The sequence below is a fragment of the Periplaneta americana genome, chromosome 15 (genome assembly GCF_040183065.1).
Source record: "Periplaneta americana isolate PAMFEO1 chromosome 15, P.americana_PAMFEO1_priV1, whole genome shotgun sequence".
Taxonomy (NCBI): Eukaryota; Metazoa; Arthropoda; class Insecta; order Blattodea; family Blattidae; genus Periplaneta; species Periplaneta americana.
Genome location: NC_091131.1, coordinates 42,959,661 through 42,979,906, shown reverse-complemented (window position 1 = coordinate 42,979,906; position 20,246 = coordinate 42,959,661). Strand labels below are relative to the sequence as shown.

The 20,246-nt window shown below is 35.5% G+C and overlaps 1 protein-coding gene across 1 annotated transcript in view; it reads right to left on the bottom strand.

The window, feature by feature from the left end:
• LOC138715708 (phytanoyl-CoA dioxygenase, peroxisomal-like) overlaps positions 1-20,246 on the bottom strand; it is a 40,418-nt gene that overhangs the window by 2,976 nt on the left and 17,196 nt on the right. The window contains exons 2-7 of the mRNA XM_069848764.1: positions 19,288-19,451; positions 13,743-13,908; positions 11,037-11,150; positions 6,614-6,763; positions 4,187-4,321; positions 3,889-4,026 (exon numbers count right to left, since the gene is read on the bottom strand). Coding sequence (XP_069704865.1) covers positions 3,889-4,026; positions 4,187-4,321; positions 6,614-6,763; positions 11,037-11,150; positions 13,743-13,908; positions 19,288-19,451 — 867 coding nt within the window. The remainder of the gene's footprint in view (positions 1-3,888; positions 4,027-4,186; positions 4,322-6,613; positions 6,764-11,036; positions 11,151-13,742; positions 13,909-19,287; positions 19,452-20,246) is intronic.

Below are 20,246 nucleotides of genomic sequence, written 5' to 3'. Positions count from 1 at the left end.
AAGAGGAAAGTTGGTATCAGTGATATATTATATCAGAGTGCCACAAGTCTTACTTGGAATGGCTCACCAAGTAAGTTACATCGAGCCACCCCTTTCTTAGGAGGCCTTTGCCCTACACGGGACAGTACCAGGCTATTCCTTCATTCATTCATTCATTCATTCATTCATTCATTCATTCATGGCACACTAGATCTGCTCTTTCTACTCAGGCCATAGAAAAAGAAAGAAAAGACGTCTCCAATTAACAAGTTAAGACGAAAATTAAGTCAGTGAAGCATTAATAAGCAAATAACAAGAGAAATTGGCAGACATATTATTTAGGAATATAAATTAATGAAACAATGGATGAATGAATGAATAAATAAAATATATATATATATATATATATATATATACAGGGCTTTCATTTCTAAACTTCCCAGTCTGAATAATTAATTATTTAAATTGAATTTAATTTAAATAAAAAACACGTCAATTTAGATATTGAGGGGGAAGTCTGAAACCAGGCTTAGTTGCATTTTAGATTTAACCCCTTACCCCCCATCCTCCCCCACTTTGAAATTTCAAATGGCCCTTATATTTTTATACTTAAATATGAAAGATCATTCAATTCTTTGTATATCTCATTCATTTATTTCACATCTTTTGTTTCATAAACTTGTATTCGAAATTTTGACAAAATGTACATAATATTAACACATAAATAGACAAATCATTATTTACAGTAAAATCTTAAAGAAATTAATATCTAATAATTATATAATAATATATACTATAATAATAAAGAGGATATGAAAGTAAAAAGAAGCAATATTAGATTATAAAATTCCTCTTTAGAAAATATGCCCACGACATAATAGAATCTCAGGTTGACAAAAACGTATCTAACGCATGCTTAAATGGTATTACATATATATAAAACTAAACAGAAATATTTACACACAGAACAAAAAAATTTACAGGAGAAAGAGTTCGTCCAAAGGGCTGGACTCGGGAAGAGTAGTTTTTTGGGAACCTCGATCTTTGTTACTGTTGATTAGAGCTTAAGCTACAAATACTATTGAACATTTCTTGTAATAGTTGTATTGAGAACTAGAGTTTGGTTTTAGATATTAGATGTAAAATTAGTAGTTTATAAATAAGTCTGAAGGAAGTGTATGTGAACTCAGTTCTCAATAACAAAAATGTTTTGGACCGGGAGTGCCAATATTTAGTCATTAGTTTGTACATCTTTTGTGAAGTACTCGTCCAGCTTATAAAAAACAGTTATTTACTAGGTAGTGTTTTAGTGAATTTCGAAAGGAAAATTTTGATTTCTGGCCACGAATACTGGAACAAAGGTACAGTGAAGATGACTCAAAAAGTAGCGTAGTGTGCTTGGAGAATGTAATGGCGTTTTTAGTACGTGTATCATATGAATAATAGTCGGAATTTCGCTTGAATAGCTCTTTGTAGTTACATACTGGGCACACTCGAGAATAATTATGGAGGCAACTGTTAGAATTCTATGTTCTTTGAACAAACATTTACAGGAGTCGCGGGGTTTAATTTTGAAAATGGTTCTTATTATTGGTTTCTGTAAAATAAAAATTCTGCTTATTAGATACTGATCTGCTGCACCCCAAGAAATTATATTGTATTTAATCCTGGAGTAGATATAGCCATAGTAGCAGACATAAGTATTTTTCTGCTGCAGTATTGCGATAATATTGAGAAATGAGATAAGCGAGTTTGCGAGCTGATTGGAAAAATGGCTGACATGTTCTTTATAATTTAAAAATGAATTGATAACTAAATCGAGGAATTTGGAAGCAGATATTTCTTCTATTGATATGTTGTTAAATGTAGTTGTGTTGCTTGTTGACAAATTTTTGTGAACGTTAGACTGAAAAATATCGATTTAGTTTTAGTAGTATTAATCGTGGGATGGTTTGCAACACACCAGTTTTGAAACTCAGTCATAATTCGAGAGGTAGTGTTCAGTTGTTGGATAGATTTTTCAGAAAGGATGACAGGACAGTCGTCGGCAAACATATTAGTGTGAGCGTTAGTTAAATGTAAAGGAATATCATTAATGTATAATAAGAATAATAGGGGAACGATCACAGATCCCTGGGAAATACCTTTGATGATTTCTTTGCGTTGTGAACGAAATTTTCCAATTTTTGTGATTTATATCAACTACTTGATATCTCCCAGTTAAATAAGATTTAACTCAATCGTGGCCTGAGCCACGAGTACTGTAGTTGTAGGCCTATAGTTTTCGAAGAAGAATATCATGATTAATAATGTCAGAGCCTTTTGATAAGTCGACAAATATGGCTAATTTTTATAACGTTCATTAAGATCCTGATTAATTTTTTCAAGAGTAGAAAAAACAGCAGTTGTAGATTTATGAGGAATAAAGCCATATTGGTTTTCGGATATATTGGATTGGTGCGTAAGTTCGTAGCGTAAATAAATACTTGGTTGCTATGGAAACCTGGACAGCAGATGAATGAAAGTACAGAATAACGCTACGAACTTATGCACCAATCCAACTATACGTTTTTGATGATTGAGAAATGAAACAATTTTGTCGTGGATTATTTTTGCTAATACTTTTGAAGCTGCAGGTAGAAGAATTATAGATCCCTATAGAGTATAGATGGAGAGGTTGTATGACTGAAGATACAATTGAAAGTGTCGCCAGCGAGCGACAGGTTTATGAGTGGAGTGAGGATTTTCGATATTGATGAATTAAGCTCCTTAATGAAATGGAGGAACGTCTTCAGAACCAGAAGAGAACGTATTCTTTAATTTTTCTATTGCGCGTGAGACATCTATTTCTGAAGTTTCATGACACACCATTGAATTGTGATAAATAACGGCAAGTGGAGTTCTTACACTTGTTGTAATAGTAGGCTTAGAAACATTTAGAAAATGGTAATTCAGAGTGTTCGCAATGGAATGGGAACAGACAATTTTGGAGCCATTTTGCTCCAATTCATTTATTTGTAGAATCGTTTATAAAACATATTGTAAATAACTTTTGTGCGAGATCCTGCGTATTTGCTTGCTTTCCGCACAAAACCAATACGCGGTAAGTGTGAAATACCGCATTCAGTATTCCCAACGTAAAACACACAACAATTTCCCTCTTCTTACCGCTTAAGCGCCATATTCATTTTACTGCTTTAGGCTTTTAACATATTATTTTTAGATACGTTTAACATAGTAATAATTATAAATTGGAAACTTACCACTGCAATTTCACCTAAATTGCACTGTTAATTATTGTTTTTAAATATTTGCAAAAATTAAGTAAACTCTACAACACCACAAAAGTTACTGCATTTGTAATGCAAGTAACATTAAGGAAGCCGTGAAAAAATCAACAAGATTCCAGATGCCGATGTTATTACTGCAATATGTTATATAAATAATATTGTTAAAATATTAAAATGAAAAATAAATCATTACATAACCTTACCGTTTGTTTAAAGTTCGCATTTATAGACTGGGGGAAAAAAAGACAGACGTATATCACGGCCTGCTGGAATATAGTAAACACAGAAAACATTTTATAGCAACAATGTTGAAGATAGATATTTTAGTTTTTAAAAGTTGCCGTCATTGAACAGAAACCAAGATGGAGATTTCATTGCAACTAATTAGAAATTCCTCTTTCAGGTATGTAATAAACGATCTTCGCACAAGATAATGTACGATACACGAGCGGTATGTTTGTTTTCATGTTCTCGGAAATTAAAAAAGCTCAACTACGTTTCGCTTTTTCAATCTTTTCCTCGAACATGAAAACATCAACATACCGCTCTTGTAACGTATATTACCATTATAATACTGAACACGTTAATGAAATATTGTAAATGAAGGTATATAGCTTACCTTCAAGTCTGCTATAATTCCACTTCTAAGAGCTATCTCCTCGACGTCTTTTGCAATATTTTCTTGCGTAGTTCCCTCAACCTTAATGTAGTGACATTCGGATGCAGCATAATGGCAAGAGATGGCTTTACGGAATCCCTGTTTGGAAAATAAAAATACATTAATATCATAATGTGTTATTTATGCCTTTTTAATTACTGAAATGTGCGTGAAGTGAATGTGTGTATGATGCTAGGAGTACGTTCCTGTGTATGTGCATGAAAAAGGAGTTTATAATTAACTAAGTGAAATATCTCACCTTGGTTTTGTTTATACCAGAACCGTGAATTAGAATCGGATGAAAGAATACTGTGTCTCCCTTTTCCATGTGAAGTGGTAGCAAGGGATGATCGTCATATCCTTCAACTCGATAGAATGCCTTGTTGACACCGTGCTGTAGAGAGATTAATTTTTATCTTTTATGCTTAACGTTACCTGATTAAGTAAAAACATGTGAGGTGACGAATATAGCAAACTTGCCTTCCATGCCCAGTAAACTTAGAAAGTAATCTAAGACCACACCGTACACGAGCCTGGCTCTTACGGTAGTGGCAAGAAATATTTTTGTTTTATAAATGTAATTTGTACTCACTAGCTAGCTAGTTAAATAAATAGATAGATAGATAGATAGATAGATAGATAGATAGATAGATAGATAGATAGATAGATAGATAGATAGATAGATAGATAGATAGATAGATAGATAGATAGGTAGGTAGGTAGGTAGGTAGGTAGGTAGGTAGGTAGGTAGGTAGGTAGGTAGGTAGGTGGATGGATGGTTGGCTGGATGGATGGATGGATGGATGGATGGATAGATGGATAGATGGATAGATGGATAGATGGATAGATAGATAGATAGATAGATAGATAGATAGATAGATAGATAGATAGATAGATAGATAGATAGATAGATAGATAGATAGATAGATAGATAGATAGATAGATAGGTAGATAGATCTTGACTTTTAAGGGGGGAGATATAGGTTCAAAATGATCGGAAATTGCATTTTCTAAAAACTGAAATATGCTTAGTTGGAAATCGATAGTTGCAATAACATAATTAATAGCAGCCTTTAATGCATGTCATTAAGATACAGTTACGTCACATGTAATGAGCGTATTATAGTAATAATAATAGTAATAATAGTTTTATTTTCCCTGGCAGAGGTAAGGCCATCAGGCCTTCTCTTCCACACAACCAGGATCAAATCACATACAGAAAAATACATACCGGTATACAAATATTAACTTAAAAATAATAATAAACATAATTAAGTAAAAAAGAGACATTGAATACATATACACAATCAGTACTAACTTTAACAATAATAACAAAATATATATAATAAAAAAGAGACTGAATATATAATCACAAACAGGAAAATACATTCTAGTATACAGTATTAACTAAAAAAAAAGAATTAATACATATGAATATAATCTCACAACTAAAGGAATAGTAGGATTAGTATTATCAGCACACATTGAGACAATGACAATTACCTAGATATAAGTGTTAATGGAAAAATAAAGTAATGACTGTGTAAAATAATAATAATAATAATAATAATAATAATAATAATAATAATAATAATAATACCTAAAAACTAATTCTTTGCATTTAAAATATTTCTAAACAACCTAATTTTAAACAATTGGAGCCGTATTCATAGACATTCTTAGCGCGGGCTTTCGGTGGATGATCAGCGAACTAACGTTTTTCGTATTCATAAACCAGTGTTAGCGATATGATATGATATGAATCTTGTTTAGCACGCTCGTAGTGCGGGCTAGCGAAATGTCTATGAATAGCACCCTTGAGGACTAAGACTACCCCTGATTTCGAGCGGCAGCGAATTCCATAAGCGGGCCATGGCTATTGAGAAAGAACTTGAGTACAGAGATGTCTGATGACGTGGTATTGATAGCAACAGATTGTGCTGTGAACGTGTATTTCGATTATGATGTGAAGCTAGGAGAGTAAAGCGAGAGGCAAGGTAGTTGGGTGTGGAATCATGTATAATTCGATATAGCAGGCAAAGAGAATGTACTAAACGTCGATCTTGCAAGCGGAGCCAGGAAAAACGTAGAAATCATTCCGATATATGATCATGTCGGCGGATATTGAAAATAAATCGGACGCAGACATTAGGCTATGTATACGTTGAAGTTTTTGAGAAAGTTCAGCACTTAGGTCGCTATATATAACATCACAATAGTCAAAGTGAGGCATTACAGGAGTCTCTACTAGAATTTGTTTGAGTTTAGTAGGAAGGTCGAGCAAAAAATAATTAAAAAAGAGCCCCTTATGTAAGAACTGTCACATGATTTCCCCAGTTTCGACGACCCTGCGACATAACCACTCGGTCGGACAGTAGTGGTATTGCAAAATACTCAAAATTTTAAATACTCAAATTTAAACCGAAGAACATGTGTATATTCATATACAGTGAATTGAGCTATGACTGCTATAAGGAAAAGATACCTAAGGCTTTGGAAAAGTTATCTGACGCTTTGGAGAAGTTACCTAAGGCTTTATTATTTATATGTGCATGTATGAAGCTAGTTTTTTTGCGGTTATACATTGTATTTGAGTCAACATTTTCGATTAAAGTAGCTAGCTAAAATGTTATTTGTTGATTGGAATTTGTTCTCCTAAATATTCGTTAATAAATAGCCTACTTACTTCCCATTTTGGATAGTCGTGAGGCAGAAGTTCTCCTTTGTGACTCCCGGGAATTACAACCAGACAGCCATTATCTTCGTTCACCTTCTCCATTGCAGTCCATGTCGCAACAATGCGATCCGCAGGTCTGAATGAGAAGTAGTGGAGATCCTGTCCAACATTTAAAAACCAGATTTAATAAAATTCTTTTATGGGAAACGAGGACAAGGCATATCTCTTTATGAGGTGTTGAAAAAAAGACTGTTACAAAACTCGGAGCTTCAAAATGAAGAATACAGTACAGTAGCTTATTTTCACTCTCCATAATTTTGTTACTGTGACTAGATAGGTCTAAGTATAAATCGTTTTAATAAAGGATGAAAATCCCTTTCTGTCACTATCATAGTTCATGCGTTTTGAACTCGTGATCCGTGGCTACACTTAGACATTGGGCTGATTACCAAGCATAAAACATCCAGCTCTGATACTTTCTTTAACTGCAAGGCGAATGACTGGTAATTCAGAGGTACAGGGCATCAGACATTTTAGATATGGTATAACAGCATTGCGCAGAACGACATTCAAATGTTTCTAGAGGGCGCTATATTTGTTGGAGGGAAATCATTTTATCAGGATGTTGCCGTAGATCAGTAATGTCAGAGTTGTAAGCTCCGAAACCGGTTGTGGTGCTAGAGACGTCCAGTCGGAGCGTGAACTTGCTTATGTCTGTGGAAGCACCGGAGCACGCAACGAGTTACAGTGGAGCGCTCCGCTCCGTTTAGGCTGTATCTGACAACGCTGCCATAGATCGTCACGTGCAAAGAGTTGTAAATCGTTATAATGAATAAGGTCCCTGATATGGCCATGCTAAGTTTTGAGAATTTTTATAGCTGCCATTTTGAAAAAAAAATGTAAACCACATTTTTCTTACTCGTTCTCAGTCTAATGGACTTTCTTAAAACAATTTCCTTTCTCCATAAAAATAGCTTTAATTGTCCGTTCTCAGTCTAATGGACTTTCTTAAAACAATTTCCTTTCCCCATAAAAATAGCTTTAATTGTCCAAAAAGTTCCAAATTCCAAACGTCTACCTAGTGGCCATATCAGGAACATGTGCACATGATATGGCCACCCTTGTTCCATGTTCTACAAGGCGTGATTGTTTTCAGTTTGATAGCGCAGTTGTGCTAAAATTAAATAATTTTGGTGTAAAATGAATAAATATGACGCTTAATAATGTTTTTTATAATTCAAAAGTGTAGTCAAAACAGGTATTTCCATAAAAAATTAAGTTGTTTTTCTTAAAATACAAAACTTTTGTGTAATCCCAGTTATAAGGCATGTAAATTTGTTAGGTGAAAAAATAAAAGTGGAATGAAATTGATATGGCCATATCAGGAGCAGGTAAGCTTTCACGAAAATCGTTTGATTATGAACAACTCGTAAAAGATACGCCATAAACGACAACACCAATCAACAGAACATTAAAAACTGAATGGAGTACGATGATTTTCATGAAACAAGTATTTGAAAAACATGCATAAAACAAAGGAGACTTACCAGAGAAAAATAAGAAGAGGTCACATGAAAACCGCAAAACTGGCAACTGACGCCATATTGCTCAACCTAACTGGATGGAAAACGATCAAGTGATATATCAGGATGTCCTTTCACTGGATGCTGCTGCAATTTAGCGGATTTTTTGGTTAACTAACAATGGGGGGAGGGGTGGCTATATCAGGAACACGGCCATAACAGGAGCACCCACCTTATAAGGATAATGGTGAGATTACACAGTATTTACGCGCTTTGGGACACAATGTTTCAGGCCATTTATTCTGATATATTTACTTGAATTAAATAAAGCTAGTATACTTTTTAATCATTTGTAATTTATTTGTATTTTATCAGAATTTCATAAAATATACAAATTACTTTAACTTGAGCTTTGGACGTACAGGCGTTTGGGACTAAAAAATTGGGACTCAAAAGAAGAAGGGACTAAGCATCTCTGGAAAAAAAAATTGGGACGAAAATTACTGATACATTTTCTTGGGACAAATCGTCGTACATTCGATAGAGACAGAACCACAGGTCATCTAAGGACCACAAGCCAAATCGACACATGTCGAGAGCTCCCCAAAACATAGTGTCGAAATCTCCCCTAGTTCCACCTTCAGCCAAAAGACGACAGCAAACCAGATACAAAGATAATTTTTAAGGATAATCACTGTGGCGCCTTTACTAACCTGTCAAAGTACAATAAACTAAAGATAGTATCTTATATTTCATGACCGAGTTCGTTGATGCTCTTACATATGTATCACAAGAATAATGTGTTAGCGACGATGTTGCCGGACTGTTGAAACTTCAAACTTATTTTCTAATTAACCATGCATTTAATTACAAAAGGTAATATACTATAGGTTTTCTATTCATTTCAGTGTACCATATTGTCCCTTTCAATCTCCAAGGTTATTTCACTTTCACTCTGTGTATTGGTCACACAGCTGGCGCAGCGCGTTGGGTGCACGAGCTTTTAATAATATAATTTATTAAACACACTGTGTACATAAGTACGATTAAGTAAAGTTATCATCGTTTGCATAGTGGGATAGTGTCAATGTTCTTTCTTTGCATTCGATGATGTGATACGTATCACAGGGTCCTCCACATATGTTGCACTGACATCCGTCGGTGGGCTGTGGTATCCCTTGGTTAGGCATAATCGGTGATGTAGTCCATGGGCTGCTACTCTCGTATATGGATGGCGCAGGTGGTAGTTGGCTTCCTTCCATTCGCTGTTTGTCATCGCTGGGATGCTGAGGAGTCTATGGTTAATGTCTTTTGCTTTTTGTCGCCTGTCTTCCAGGAATCTGGTGCTTTGTGGTGTTGGTACCAGGCTGTGAGTTGCCATCAGGTCCTCTATGAAGTAGGTTGTGTCTGCTAAGATATATGCTATTCTGCTCTGCGTGTATTTTGAGATGCAGAGCATTCTTTTCAGGTAGGCTGCTTTGACTCTCTCCAGCCGTTTGAGATTAGAGTATGTGAGGTGGTTCCATATGAGTTGTATTGCATATGTGGCAATGGGTGCAATCTTTATGTTGAAAAGCCTCAGGGCTGTCGTGACGGATAGTAGGCTCAGTTTCTTTATCTCGAAGGTCGCTTTCATTCCTCTTACTGCTCTGTCTTCGATGTGCTTGGAAAAGGTGTGGCCTGTCACTTGTAGTGTAAGTCCTAGGTACTTGCAGCTTTTGACTATTTCCAGTTCTTGTTCTCCGCAAGTGAATCTATCGGTTTTTGCCAAGGGTCCTCCTCTTCTGAATTTCATGACTTTCGTCTTGTCCCTGTTTATGACTAGGTCATTTTCCTGAGACCACTCTTCCAGTTTGTTGATGGCTTCTTGCAGGGGTTCTCTTCTTTCCGATATCAGGATCATGTCATCGGCATATAGCCACATCCTCACTTCCTCTGTTTGTATCCTTTGTATCACGTCGTGCGTAAGTACGTTGAACATAATGGGGCTTATAGGGTCTGGAGTACTGCGTACTCCGTTTGCTGGATTCCTTTGGATTGCGTTAGTCCATCGTGAATTCTGACACGAGCACGAGCTTTTTAGCACACCACGTGACAGAAAAGAGATTCCCGGAGGATGTTAACTCAACTACTCCCTCAAAGGATGCGCTATTGTTTCTCAAGAGAAAATGCCAATTAAGTTTTCATTGTCTTACACTAAATATGGGCAAATAAGTTTTGTGTATCTGCTGAGGAGATGCAATTGTATGTTCAGTTGAAGGGGAGATTTTGATATGAACTAATGAACTGTTCCTTTGCATTTAATGTCCAAACTGTATATATGTTAAAAGTTTTCCAGTTACCTGATGCAACGGATGTTTTGATGTCATTTTTCCTGAATCTGAATGTCCAAACTGTACATATGTTAAAAGTTTTCCAATTACCTGATGCAACGGATGTTTTGATGTCATTTTTCCTGAATCTGAATGTCCAAACTGTATATATGTTAAAAGTTTTTCAATTACCGGATGCAACGGATGTTTTGATGTCATTTTTCCTGAATCTGAATGTCCAAACTGTATATATGTTAAAAGTTTTTCAATTACCTGATGCAACGGATGTTTTGATGTCATTTTTCCTGAATCTAAATGTCCAAACTGTATATACGTTAAAAGTTTTCCAATTACCTGATGCAACGGATGTTTTGATGTCATTTTTCCTGAATCTGAATGTCCAAACTGTATATACGTTAAACGTTTTCCAATTACCTGATGGAACGGATGTTTTGATGTCATTTTTCCTGAATCTGAATGTCCAAACTGTATATATGTTAAAAGTTTTCCAATTACCTGATGCAACGGATGTTTTGATGTCATTTTTCCTGAATCTGAATGTCCAAACTGTATATATATTAAAAGTTTTCCAATTACCTGATGCAAAGGATGCTTTGATGTCATTTTTCCTGAATCTGGTGGCTTGTTGATAAGCATAGAAGTCATAGCTCTAATATTGGGTCCAGTGAAACATTCAACGTAGTCCAGTAGCTGTTATAAACAATTAAAGAAAACATTTTTTATTACTGTTCACTTAAATATTTAACATGCAACAATTCTAGTTCAGATATTATGTGGAAATGTTATAAATACCGAAACTGTTGAGTTTAATTAGTGGAAAAATTTGCGTGTGAATCTAGTTTTCTAGGAAAATATATGAACCAAAACCTGACTTCTTTAAACAATTTTTCATCTGGACACAATTGAAATTTTGGCCTATTCGTTGGAAGCCGGGGTACTAGGCTATAGCAAAGTATTTTTAAAATTTTTGTGAACTATTTAATTTACCGACAACAATCTGTAAAAAAAATTGCCCTTAAGTCATCTATTCGGATTTTGAAAAACAGAAGTATATATAACAAGAGCACATAATTTCAATGTTTTACAATTTTGTTATATACAGGATGAACCGTAAGTAATGTCATTCATTTCAGAGTCTTACTCTTTGAGATATTTCAGTCAAAAAATTTAGTAGAATTTTGTTCGATTTTGCACTTTTCGAGATAAAAAATTTTTTATATGACATTTTGCATAATGTATTTTGGAAAGTTATATTCAATATATTCAGTCAGTTTAAGAGAACAGTGTATGTAACAAATATAAATGATAGTCGGGAGGAAATTAAAAGCAGAATAAATATGGGAAATGCCTGTTATTATTCGGTTGAGAAGCTTTTATCATCCAGTCTGCTGTCAAAAAATGTGAAAGTTAGAATTTATAAAACAGTTATATTACCGTTTGTTGTGTATGGTTATGAAACTTGGACTCTCACTTTGAGAGGGGAACAGAGGTTAAAGGTGTTTGAGAATAAGGTGCTTAGGGAAATATTCGGGGCTAAGAGAGATGAAGTTACAGGAGGATGGAGAAGTTACTCAAGGCAGAACTTGAACGCATTGTATTCTTCACCTGACATAATTATGAACATTAAATACAGACGTTTGAGATGGGCAGGGCAATAGCACGTATGGGCGAATCCAGAAATTCATATAGAGTGTTAATTGGGAGCCGGAGTGGAAAAGACGCTTGGAGAGGGCGAGACGTAGATGGGAAGAAATTAAAATGGATTTGAGAGAGGTGGGATATGATTGTAGAGACTGGATTAATCTTGCACAGTATAGAGACCAATGGCGGGCTTATCTGAGGGCGGCAATGAATCTCCGGGACCTTAAAAGCCATAAGTAAATAAGGTATACTTTGTCATTTTTGGCAAGCCACTCTGATAGTAAGTTTTGTAATTTTAATAAAGTAATATCCACAGTTTTGAGTTTCTATTAATCATTTTGTAATATGTAAGGTCATTCAAAAGTCATTTCAAAATTTAAAGCGTAAAAACAATGAATTTGAAATAAAAATATCTTTGTTGTGCAGACAGCAGGGTTTTCTTTTTACAAAACATAAGAATTATGCCCACCATTGTCTTATTCAACAAACACCATTCCTTCTGCGACACCATGCAGAGCATTTTGCTTTTTTTTCTTCGGAATACTAGCTATTTCTTAATGAGATAGCATCTGTAAATTGCTGTAGAATTGTTGGCTGTACCATGAAATCCACGAAGGACTGAGGTCTGGAGATCGTGGAGGCCATATTGGAAAGTAACTACTAATGACACTGTCGCCAAACATCTATGTAATTGTTTTACAGGGATATAAATGTGAGGTAGTACGCCGTCTTGCATGAAGATTGTTATTTCATCAGTTATCTGAAGCACTTCAGCAGCAGTGACGTCATTGATTACCTTCGAACTTTCAGATATCTTATCAACAACAGAATTAGTTTCCTCAAAGCTGCTAATTAAGTTTCCGTAATTACGAATGGAACATACTGTAGGTCTTCTCTCAAATTGGTAAATGTTCTAAATTTTCTCCGATCTTGAAAAGGTCTCCCAATGCTTGCACGGTAGAATTGAACCAGATGTCTCCTACCATTTAATGATAGAAACATGGCTTGAAACTTCAGAATTCTTGGAGTAGTAATAAAATCAATGTTTTAGTCAACAAACTATGGAAATGCAAATAGTAACAAATTAACCACCGAAAATGGTGGTTTTTATTTTTTTACTTCAAATATTATAATATTTGTAACACTTTGAAGATTGAAGTGACTTTTTTTGTTGTTTAGTCAACTATTTGAAGACAGGTTTGAAACTCGTAAGGACATCAGTAAGGCATCATCATGAGGCATTTAAGCCAGGAGATAAGGGGTAGGGTGGACAATTTCTTTCCTCCTCTATTGCATACATCGCTAACTAGTTACATATTGCGCTGATCAGACTTCAGATGCATACAAACAAATTCAATGTTCTTCCTCTGACACAATACATATCGTCAAGTGAGATGTACCGCCTGATAATAGATGTATCAGCCAGAATCTCAATCAGAGGTGTGTGACTTTTGAATGACATATTTTTTATTTAATCTCTAATATTTGAAGGATTCAAAAGACTGTGGAACATAATTTGTTTCATACGTTTCGTAATTTGTTAACAATGTATTATATAATTTCAGATAGTGTCTCATTCTCTCGTACTACTATTTTTTATTTTTGGACGATGAGAAAGAGTACAAAATCTAGATAACCTACCTTGGGATGCAAAATGTACTTGGAAAAAACTTCATCCCAAGCAATATCTTGCACTTTGTAATACAGTAGTTCGCCTTTAACCTCTGTGTCTTTCAAAGAAATCTCTTTCATGAGAGTCATCATTCCTTTAGAGATTCTGCCTTCACAGATATCCACGAATCTTTGGCTGGAAAAGTAGAATTGACCATATTACTTAAACGTCATTATTTAAGCAAACTTCTGGTATCTTTACTTGCAAATATGACTTGATGTACCATATACAGGGTGTTTAAAAATACGGGGCATAATTTCAGGTATGTATTTCCCACATGTAGACAATCAAAATAGTTCATTACAACATGTGTCCGGAAATGCTTTATTTCAGAGTTATGGCCTTCACAACATTGAAATTCACCGGAACGTTTTTCTTTCCGCAGGTCGTTGCCGTCAAAGGAGACATTAAGAGGGCACTCTGACAGTTCATTCCGAGGAGAAGGTTACATTCAGTGTTGTGTAGGCGTTAGACTGTGCGACATGTATTCAAATCAAGAGCTGGTAGAGATACACTTCATGTACGGTAAGGCGGACTGCAATGCTGCGCTGGCTCGTCGTTTGTACCAGGAGAGGTACCCACAGCGACAATGTCCAGATCGGAAGACATTTGTACGTCTCCATTACCGTCTGTGCGAGTATGGAAAATTTAACTCTCCTGGTTTGGGAAGGGGACGACCTAGATATACAACTCCAGAAGTACAGGAGGAGATTCTGGAGGCTGTGAACATGACTCCTTCTATCGGCACACGAAGGGTAGCGTTGCAAGTCAATGTTCCTCATACGACTGTCTGGAGACTGTTGAAAGAGTATCAAGTGTATCCTTATCATTTGCAACGTGTACAGGCCCTGTCACCAGCAGATTACCCTGCACGAGTTAGGTTCTGTCAGTGGTTCTTGCAGCAGTGTGGTGTAAATCCGAACTTTCCTGCCTTAGTATTATTTACAGATGAAGCACAGTTCACACGAGATGGCATAACAAATTTCCACAATCAGCATGTATGGCCGTATGAAAACCCACGTGAAACTGTTCCATCTCATCACCAGGTGCGGTTCTCCCTCAACATGTGGGCCGGTATCATTGGTGATCGATTAGTTGGACCCCATGTACTTGTAAACAGACTTACGGGGGCAGGCGTATACAAACTTCCTGGAAAACACCATACCTCATGTTTTAGAAGACACTCCACTGATCAATTGTCAAAATATTCACTACTTGCATGATGGCGCTCCTGCACACTTCAATCGTACGGCTCGCCGGTACTTGGATCGAAGGTTTCCTGATCGATGGATAGGTAGAGGTGGCCCAATTGCTTGGCCTTCACGCTCACCTGATCTGAACCCTCTCGATTTCTACTTGTGGGGCCATTTAAAATCATTGGTTTATTCGTCTCCGGTGCCTGATTTGGAATCCCTTCGGAATCGAATTGTGGCATGTTCTGAGGACATACGCAATACTCCTGGAGTTTGGGATCGTGTTCGCAGGTCAATGAGACATCGATGTGAGGTCTGTATTCAAGCAGGAGGTGGACTTTTGAACATCTTCTGTAATGACAACGACCTGCGGAAAGAAAAACGTTCCGGTGAATTTCAATGTTGTGAAGGCCATAACTCGGAAATGAAGCATTTCCGGACACATGTTGTAATGAACTATTTTGATTGTCTACATGTGGGAAATACATACCTGAAATTATGCCCCATATTTTTTAAACACCCTGTATATGCATGTATATATTATATGTTGATGTATATGTATGTTGGCATGAATAGTTTGTAAACTTCTAATGATAGTAAACTAAGTGAAATTTAGTGGATCTAAAAATTTTTTTGAAGTTACATCCGACGCAATAATTCGATATGGGATGATGAACTGAAAAAGAGCTAAATAAACTGTAGGTGCGTGAAAACTGATATATAAAATATGACAAATTTATAAATGTATACATAATCTGCTGCGAACACGATATCAGATGTTGATCAATAATGATGCATAGATGATTCCCTACAATTTTTCCTAATGGAATACTCCTAATGGATATTTTTCCTAGTAGAAAGAATTCCTAAAGTATATTTTCCTAAGTCACATTTTTTCAATTTTTTATTCCTAACGGATTATAGTCCTAAATCATTATTCCTAACTAATATTCCTAATGCAAGATATCTCCTAAAAATTAAATTAAAGTAACAACACAGCCTAAGCGATGCTAGTGGTTAGCAACTATCTATGGATGCACATTCCCTGCATATTGAGCTTCATGACTGTATATACTAGACTGTGGTAACAGTATACTTGTATTATTGTTAGTAATTTAACGTTGCTAGGAGAAATGAATTCATTTTGCTTCATAATTATTTTAGACTAACATTTTTTGTTTGCTTCTGTATACTAATTTAATTTTATAATCTATAACAAAGTTGTTAGAGATGCAGTCAGGAGCTGAGATAATTCTTTCCAGCAGAGGAGGTGCGTGGTCAATACCTGAAGGTTACATTTATTATAAATACGATCATATAAAGAGAAGCAGTATTGGGAATGCCGTAAAGGCTAGGTCAAGGAGCGTAAAGCTAGAGCAGTAACTAGGGAAGATCGTAACGGAATATTAGTACTCAAAGGACTTAATGAATCACATCACTCGCATCCATCAAACAGGGAAAAAGCTGAATGAGTAAAGGTCAAAGAAAATCTGAAAAGACTCGCTGAAGAGATAGCCTATCAGAAATGACACCCGCTCAAATTCTGAGAACCGAATTTAGAAATGTGCCATCAGGAATATTCACTCAATTAGCTGATCGCGAAAACCTGAAAAGCAGCTTAAAGAGGGTACCAGCGAATCCAGTATCTTTACAGGAATTGGGAGAGATACCAGAAATATATCAAAAGACTCTTGTGGGAGAGATGTATCTCGTATTTGATTCAAACCAAGCTGGGGAAGAAGACACCGATGAATGCGTTAGACCTATAATTTTTGCTACCAGAAGAAACCTTGAATTACTGATGAAGAGCACAGCATGGTATTTGGATGGTACGTTTAAGGTATGTCCTAACCTCTTCACACAAATATTCACTATCACTGGTACTGTTAAACGGCAGGGAGCGGATCCTACAGATGAGAAAAGAGAGATCCCATTGTCTTTTGTGTTCGCTTTACATATTTCAAAACAACAGGCTTTGTACACGAAAGTGTATCATTATTACAATTGTCTCATGTTTTTATACGTTATTTGACACATTTATTTTGAGTTACTGTTTACATTTTATTATGGTTTTTCCTTTCTTTCTATATATTAAGTACATTTATACGGACTTGTTTACTTAGTATTATGATTATCTACTTCAGTTTGTCTGTGCGCGCGCTGTATTTTGTAAATTTGTAGTGTTTTTTGTATCGCAGTTTTACTCCTGATTGTTAGAGAAGCCCGTATGGCCTTAACTCTGCTACATTAAATAAACCATTATTATTATTATTATTATTATTATTATTATTGTTATTATAAATATCACTTAATAAAAATAGAGAATAAAAATACATATTAGTATTACTGCCTTTAATGTGAAAAAGTTATCTTTCATGCTTTTTTATTTGCAAAAACTCTTAGAATTTTGTTTAAGTTTAATAAATTTCAGATAATTTTCATATTTAATGGACATAATGAAATTAATTATAAAACTCTTGAAACGTTCCTGCTGCATTAATGATCTCAAATGATTAATCAGATGTTCATATCATTGGATTTTCTGCATCACTTTTGATTATCAGAGATGAGGTCCTGCACGAAATGGTCCAGTTAACAAAATGTCTAACATATGGTAATGTCCACTCTGTTTATTTGTCCATAAGTAAGAATGTCCATCAATAAAATGTCGTAGTATTGAAAATGTACGTATTTTTAAAAGGTTTAGTTATTGAAAATGTGCAGATCATAATGCCCAGAGATTGATATGTCCAATTTTCAATGACGGAAATATCCAATATTACAAATAGTCAAACGTCAAGAAATGTTCAACTCGTGATGCATTTGTGAGTATATTGTTAACTTACTTCTCCCAAATGCCATTCCATCAATACTCCCATCCCTGTGTTTAAACAACACAAAATTGAAGAAAAAATATTTATTATTGTAAGACTTTTGAAACCATGTATTGTGGGTCCTTATCACCACGGCATGGCGCGTCCTCAGGTTGCGGATAGAGGAGACGGCCTCCAGATATGGAGGGTAGCTGCGAATATATTGAAAAAGCAGTCGTGGACAGCCGATAAGGGGTCCTCCAGCTTGGGGGTTAGACGAAGGGCTAACAACCCATACCATAAAAAACAGCTAATCCCTACAATAACCCTCGGAGAGCAGGGCATATAGCACGTATGGGCGAATCCAGAAATGTATATAGAGTGTTAGTTTGGAGACCGGAGGGAAATAGACCTTTGGGGAGGCCGAGGCGTAGATGGGAGGATAATATTAAAATAGATTTGAGGGAGGTGGGATATGATGATAGAGAGTGGATTAATCTTGCACAGGATATGGACCGATGGCGGGCTTACGTGAGGGCGGCAATGAACCTTTGAGTTCCTTGAAAGCCATTTGTAAGTAAGACTTTTGAAAAACTTACAAAATGAATATTGTGATCAAACACAGATAAAACTAAAATTGCAAGATTTTTAAAAACATTACTCTGCTTCTTCAGGACTGACACATAGCATACGTCACTCACTTTAGGTAATGAAATTAGAGTTATGTTGGTTTGAATATTTTATTTTTGTTTGCTTTTACAAATGGAAGGTATAGGTCCATGATAAGAGAGGTAATTAATGTGGAACATGCAATATATTTTCTCCTCATATGAAGAGACATTCCGAAATTAGTCCCAGCTTTCAATAAACTTTTCACTATGGCTCACTCCAAGTGTATCGTACGTGCATATTGTCACTCCAGAGAAAATATCTACCACCCTCGATGCTAAGTCAGAATAGGAGTTCGTTTGCATGTCTTGACCTCATGGGGAATAGAGAATGCGAACAAAAGATTGGATTGTTCCTCTTGAAGGCGAGACAGATTAGAACTTCAGCTGTTGAAGTATGTTGATGCGAACTGACGAAGGGATAATGGTAACTACTCAATTATACACTTTTATGACGGTTTTAGGTTAGGATATATTATATAATGTGTTTTGTTTGTGCCATTTTCATTTTAATCTGTGTGTTCTTTTGGAGAGTGGTTTGATCTAATCATAGGTAAGGGGGTGAAACCTACAAAGTAGGACTTGTTTTACACAGCACGTACGGTCAGAAGACCCGTGCATTGGATTTAAGAGAAAATTCTGATAATATAGTACATATATGTATAGGCCTAATATTGCTCAATAAATCCATCTACATACATACATACATACATACATATATACATACGAGGATAGATGTTTGTTAACATAAGCCAATTACTTGAGAGAAGATTAATACTATGAATAATGAGAAGATTTCACATTATTTTCACAAATGGGAGAATGAACTGATAATCTTACCGGAATTCTTCTATCAAGTCATCTTCAATTATTTTTGGAATGACGATGTAACCGTTTTCTTCATAGAAAGCTCTCTGGCTCTTGCTGAGAAGTGGATTATTTAACGTGTAGCTGAAAGACTCTGTAGATGGGTAAGTTTCTTCTGAAGCTGTCTGGGAGAAGCCCTGATACAATGTTAAGGAATAAGAGGAAGAAAACTTGATACGTTTTACACATATATTATAAATTATGCACACATTAGTAATATTTATTACAAAGCAGTTTAACCGAACCTGATTAATGTTGTTCCAGTAATTTGCGTATGACTTGTAGTACATTGAAATGTTTGTCCAAATAACATTTTGATTGTTATTTTTGGTTTTAAAATGAAGATTAGGGATGTTTAATTATAAACAAAAAATACGGATCATCCTTACACAAAGGAGTAAATTAACAAATAAAATGGATGGAGATGTGGAGGAATGCTAGGGAGCCTTGGGAATATAGGCCTGCTCCTACACGTTAGTGAGTGTTATCAAAATTCAAATGATGCACGCTGGACTTATGAATGATATTTCGATTCGTTTAACCAAACATCCGCAGTTTACTCATGTAGCAGAAAGAAGAACTTAGTTCCGCGTATTTTCCCACATTTCAATTATTCTACATAATTAAAAGAAAATACAGTTATAAATTTCAATTTTGATTAAAATAATTTATTTGATTTCAGCTCTTCAATAAAAAATTATTAGAATAAGAACTACCCTAGAAGGCGTCTTTCTGGCGCGGTACGAAATAGTGCGACTTCATTAATGTAGTCTTTCGTTTATGGATAATCCGTAATTTGTTTTATCCAAACTGAACATGCCCAATCTGCATTTTAAAACGAAAAGCAATGTCACTTCGAGGTACACTTTCTTGTCCCAACGTTTCGTCACTCAAATTCAACAAACAATTCAAATAATTACAGTCACCTTTTG